General features: G+C 43.7%; 1 protein-coding gene across 1 annotated transcript; it reads right to left on the reverse strand.

Annotated features, from left to right (window-relative positions):
* Positions 1-335: 335 nt before the first annotated feature.
* On the reverse strand, positions 336-1,970 carry LOC307135998 (zona pellucida sperm-binding protein 3-like). The gene is made up of 4 exons (XM_079832743.1): positions 1,455-1,970; positions 1,278-1,381; positions 661-1,205; positions 336-589 (listed from the first exon to the last, which is right to left on the reverse strand). The coding sequence occupies exons 1-3, from the start codon at positions 1,571-1,573 to the stop codon at positions 1,024-1,026; spliced, it is 405 nt and encodes a 134-aa protein (XP_079688869.1). The 5' UTR covers positions 1,574-1,970; the 3' UTR covers positions 336-589; positions 661-1,023.
* Positions 1,971-4,280: the final 2,310 nt, after the last annotated feature.

Consider the following 4,280-nt stretch of genomic DNA (forward strand, 5'->3'; position numbering starts at 1 on the left):
AGAAATGTACGTCTGTTATGTTAAATGTTCAGTGAGAGCGTCCAAAGAATTATTAATTGGTGCAGTTTCTCTAAATAATGTTGATATGGCAACTAGTAAATACATTAGGTTTCATCATCCCGGCATGTGTGGAAAGTTAACCTGTTACAACTAGCCCCGCGTTTAAATTCCAGACGGAGAAAAAGAATAACTTCTGTACCTCTGCAAGTCACATAGCATGCAGCCATAGGGTTTCAGACTAAATGGGACTTGCGAAGGTACAGTCAGTTCCACCACATTTGCAGAATAAGGCACTCTTTCCAGGTCAAAAGCAAAGTGACAAGTCAGATACAAGCAAGGATTGATGTCAGTTTTATTGAGAAACTTTCTTTTGCCCTTGAACAATTACAGGACCAAGTGTGGCCTTGCCTTCCCACTGAACACCTAGAGAGAAGAAAAAGAGCAAAGTTAGGAGCACTTAAAACATCAAAAGCAACCTTAAAGCAAGAGCTACCGACCTCCATAGGGAGAAGCAGCAATTCCACCATCAGGACCACATGTTGAGTCACAGCAACCACAAACTTGGTCATTTCCATCAGCAGCAAACCACCTGCAACAAGACAAAGCACTTTCAACATGAGCAAAGTCAGCTTTTTAAAAAAAAGAATAAGTGCAACGTACCCATTGGCAAAGGAACAGGATTTGCGCTGAGCGTCACTGGGTGCAGAAGCAATAGTTGCCTTCAGAACACATGTTATGTAGATCTACAAGGGATGACAGACAAGTCAGAAAACCAAAGCAGATGGGAAGAGAAGTCGAATTAACTCTTGTGGTACATACAGAAGGACTGGTGCTCTCCTGGAACATGAATGCCTCCAGCTGGAACTGGATCTTGTCAACCTGGGACCGAGGCATGAAGCGGGAGCTGGAAGCTGTAGCCTTGGCATCCACAAAGCACCTGACGACAAAGTCACCACAAAGAGCAACTCATGAAGGTTTAAAAAGAGCAAACAAAACAGTCCTATAGCATCAAGAGCCATGACCTTACCCATGATTCTCAATGAAGGAATATCTCGGAAGGGAGTTCACGTCAGGCACTTGAGTGGCCACACAGCTGTCCACAAACACACGCAGAGGCACATGATTGTACTGCTTCACAGATGCCTCGATGTTAATAACGCCACCCAGGAAATAGGAGTATGAAGGCCTCTGGTAGGACCAATCGTCTACAAAAGAGAAGGAACACCCTAGGAAGAGCCACATTTGCAAGGTCGAAGGTCCAAAGAAAGTGCACTTACCCAGCATGAGCTTCAGGGAGAACATCAAGACTTCTTCACCAACCTTGGTTGAGGCATAAGGGACCCATGTTGGCCTCAAGGCATCACTGCTTACATTGTGTAGCCTGTGGTTCATGAAAGTACCCATTAAATGGTCTCCCAGTTGCACAAGCAGTGAAAGTCACAGAGGCCACTTACCTTTGATAGTGGCATTGAACGCCAACAATTGCACCATCGGCCCGGGTAATCGGAGTACCTGCAAGAGCCTCAGGGGTGTAGGTAAGAGAGAAGGTGTAGACAAGCTCATCCTCATTCATCTGTAAGAGATTGTAGTTAAAACAAGACAGTTCCTCATGAAGGTGTAATCATTATTATGAATGAGAGAAAGTGCATTGTGCAATACAGTGGACAAACACTTCAAGCAGGAGAAAACAACTGCAGAGCTTAAAACAAACATTTCTTAAGGCCCGTTCATACCAATGCATATGCCAGCTGCCCTGGCATTGCAAATACAACATACAACAGCAGTGTGAACTGACGGTCCTTGAAGAGGACTTTGGATATCCTCAATTTGAACAAACAACCGATTAAGATTTAGGAGTTCTTACCATCTGCACGCTGTTGCAGTCCTGTAATTCATACTCAAAGAGGAGCACCCTAGACTCAGAGTCCTGACCAGCAACAGGACATCCACCTAAAGACAGACCAGTTGGCTGGATCAACTGACCATTGCTAAACAAGTCCTGCTGGACTTCTACAAGAACCCGGTTCTCTCCGCATTGAACCGCTACGCTGCTGGGAGTCACGGGTTGCCTCAACTGGAAGTCCACCGCCAACTCGCTCTGCACCTCGGGAACGACGGGATACCTCCAATCCAAAGGCTTCACTGGACCCTGCAACAGCTGCTTCTCCTGAAGGCCAAAAGGCTCCTGTGCAAGGCCTCTGGAGGCAGGACCCAAAGGACTCTGAAATGGAGAAGCCACTTGCAAAGGATTCCAGAGCTCTGGAGCAGAAAAGGCAGGACTTCTGAAATCTGGATCTGATTTTTGCCCCGTGCTTCTTGGACTTTGACTGTGCATCAAACTTCCCCATGCATCAGGCAGATCAAACACAACCATCACAACCACCACTAACACACCTCTCAGAAGCCCCATCCTAGCAAACTTGGACACAAATGCCACAACACACACCAGTGCTTGGCTTTGCCATTTTGTACAGCTTTGAATGAAGGTGGCTCATCCCCTTTTAGTTGAATTGATTGCCTTTGATTCTCCTCTGGACCTGTAGAGTTTATATGCATCTCTGGGACCCACAGGGATCTGCACAATTTGTATGTCTCTCTTATCTGACAAATCGAGGGGGACATTTACATGACACCATTTTCAAATGAAACTTTAAATGCATTGTGTTCATTTACACAACAACAGTGCTTTGTGGGCCTTAAAAATGCAAACTTTTAAAAACAGGGTTTCAAAGTTTTTGAAAATGAGACCATTATTGTCTCCATGTAAACTACAAAAACATGAATTTGTGAAAACTGTGACATCATGCGCATGCATATTGCGTGTTTAGTCTATAGGCACGTAGTGTTTCTTTGCAAAGTGTCATCGCCATCTACTGGATTCTCTGCAGAGATTCTCCTAGAGATTTAATCAGATCAACGTCATATTTGCACAGTCTAATCTAAAGGCCTTGGTGATGTTTTCCCTGAAGGTCGTGTCAGTGGCGGCCTCACAAAGTTCGATGGTTCGCCATGACACAGGAAGCTGTTGTAAGTCGGGCATACAATGTCCGATCTGCCCCAAACTTCAGATGTTTGATAAGAGTCCTGGCCTGAAGACATCTACATATGAGTTTCAGAATTAGGCATGGCAAAATGGCTCGATAGCGCCACCTACAACATTTCAACGAAGTGCCCCTCCCGCTACGTTTCACGTACAGGTATGAAATTCGGTACACAGCCCAATACCTACAAAAAATCTCCTGGTACAAAATCAACGACACAGAGGGAAGATAGTGAGGGAAGGGCATGAAAAAGTGAATTGAAACACAGTCATTCATTTTTGTCCACTTGCCCTCAGCTTCTTATTCTTTAACATCAGCAGTTTATGCAACTGGCCACAGACCTACGTTTTCTCAAATTTTCCGCCAAAATGTCTCTAGGAAAAATGTGTGACACAAAGAGCAAGAAGAGTTAACAGGACTAAGACTTAAGTTAATGATGGGACACTAAAATGGACAAATATAATAGTAGACCCCATTTTGAAATGTGTATTTCACAAACCTAATACACCAACAGTTAGCTCTTCAAACCAGTTAAATAGAATTCAAATGGGATGCATTTCCTTGACAGCATGGATACTAGTCAAATTGCCTTCCACGTTCTGTTTTTAATGGTGCAACAACAAGCACAGACAGTTAAACAAAGTAGCTTATTGTCCAAATCTACAGAAGCGACATGGTTTAGACCAGTTAATGTCACACTCTGGAAACGGTTTATAAAGACCCCTTTCATGAGTGAAGGTTAAAAGTCAAAAAAGTTTTAAACATTTTAGACCGCATTTACACCTGTATTTAGCATAGTCCACTTGTGATTGGACTGATAAACGCTTTAGTACCAGGTGTAAACAGGCCCTCAGACAGCAACTCAGGTGTGATACACCAGTTAAGGGACTAAACCAGCTTTTATTAAAGCACCAGTCTACTTTTCAATAAACATTGGGGCTAGCCTAAAGAAAAAAGGCTGGTCACAGTTTGGGATTAAAAAGGACAATGCAGGTTGATACTGATTTCATTGCAGATGCAATGCTGTACTTGCATGACTTCGGGGGGCTTTCAAATAGCATTAGCAAAAAACAGAGGGACTTGGCATGCTTGAATATCAGTACAAGCAGTTATGTTAGTCCAGCCATAAAGCCACAAGTAGAGACCAAAACAGATTCCATTAAGAACAGGGACCCAGGTTAGCAACTGGAACTTGGCTTGTTTAGTTCAAGTCAAGCATAACCTTGAAGCAAAAAAGGG

Source organism: Gobio gobio (genome assembly GCF_949357685.1).
Source record: "Gobio gobio genome assembly, chromosome: 13".
Taxonomy (NCBI): Eukaryota; Metazoa; Chordata; class Actinopteri; order Cypriniformes; family Gobionidae; genus Gobio; species Gobio gobio.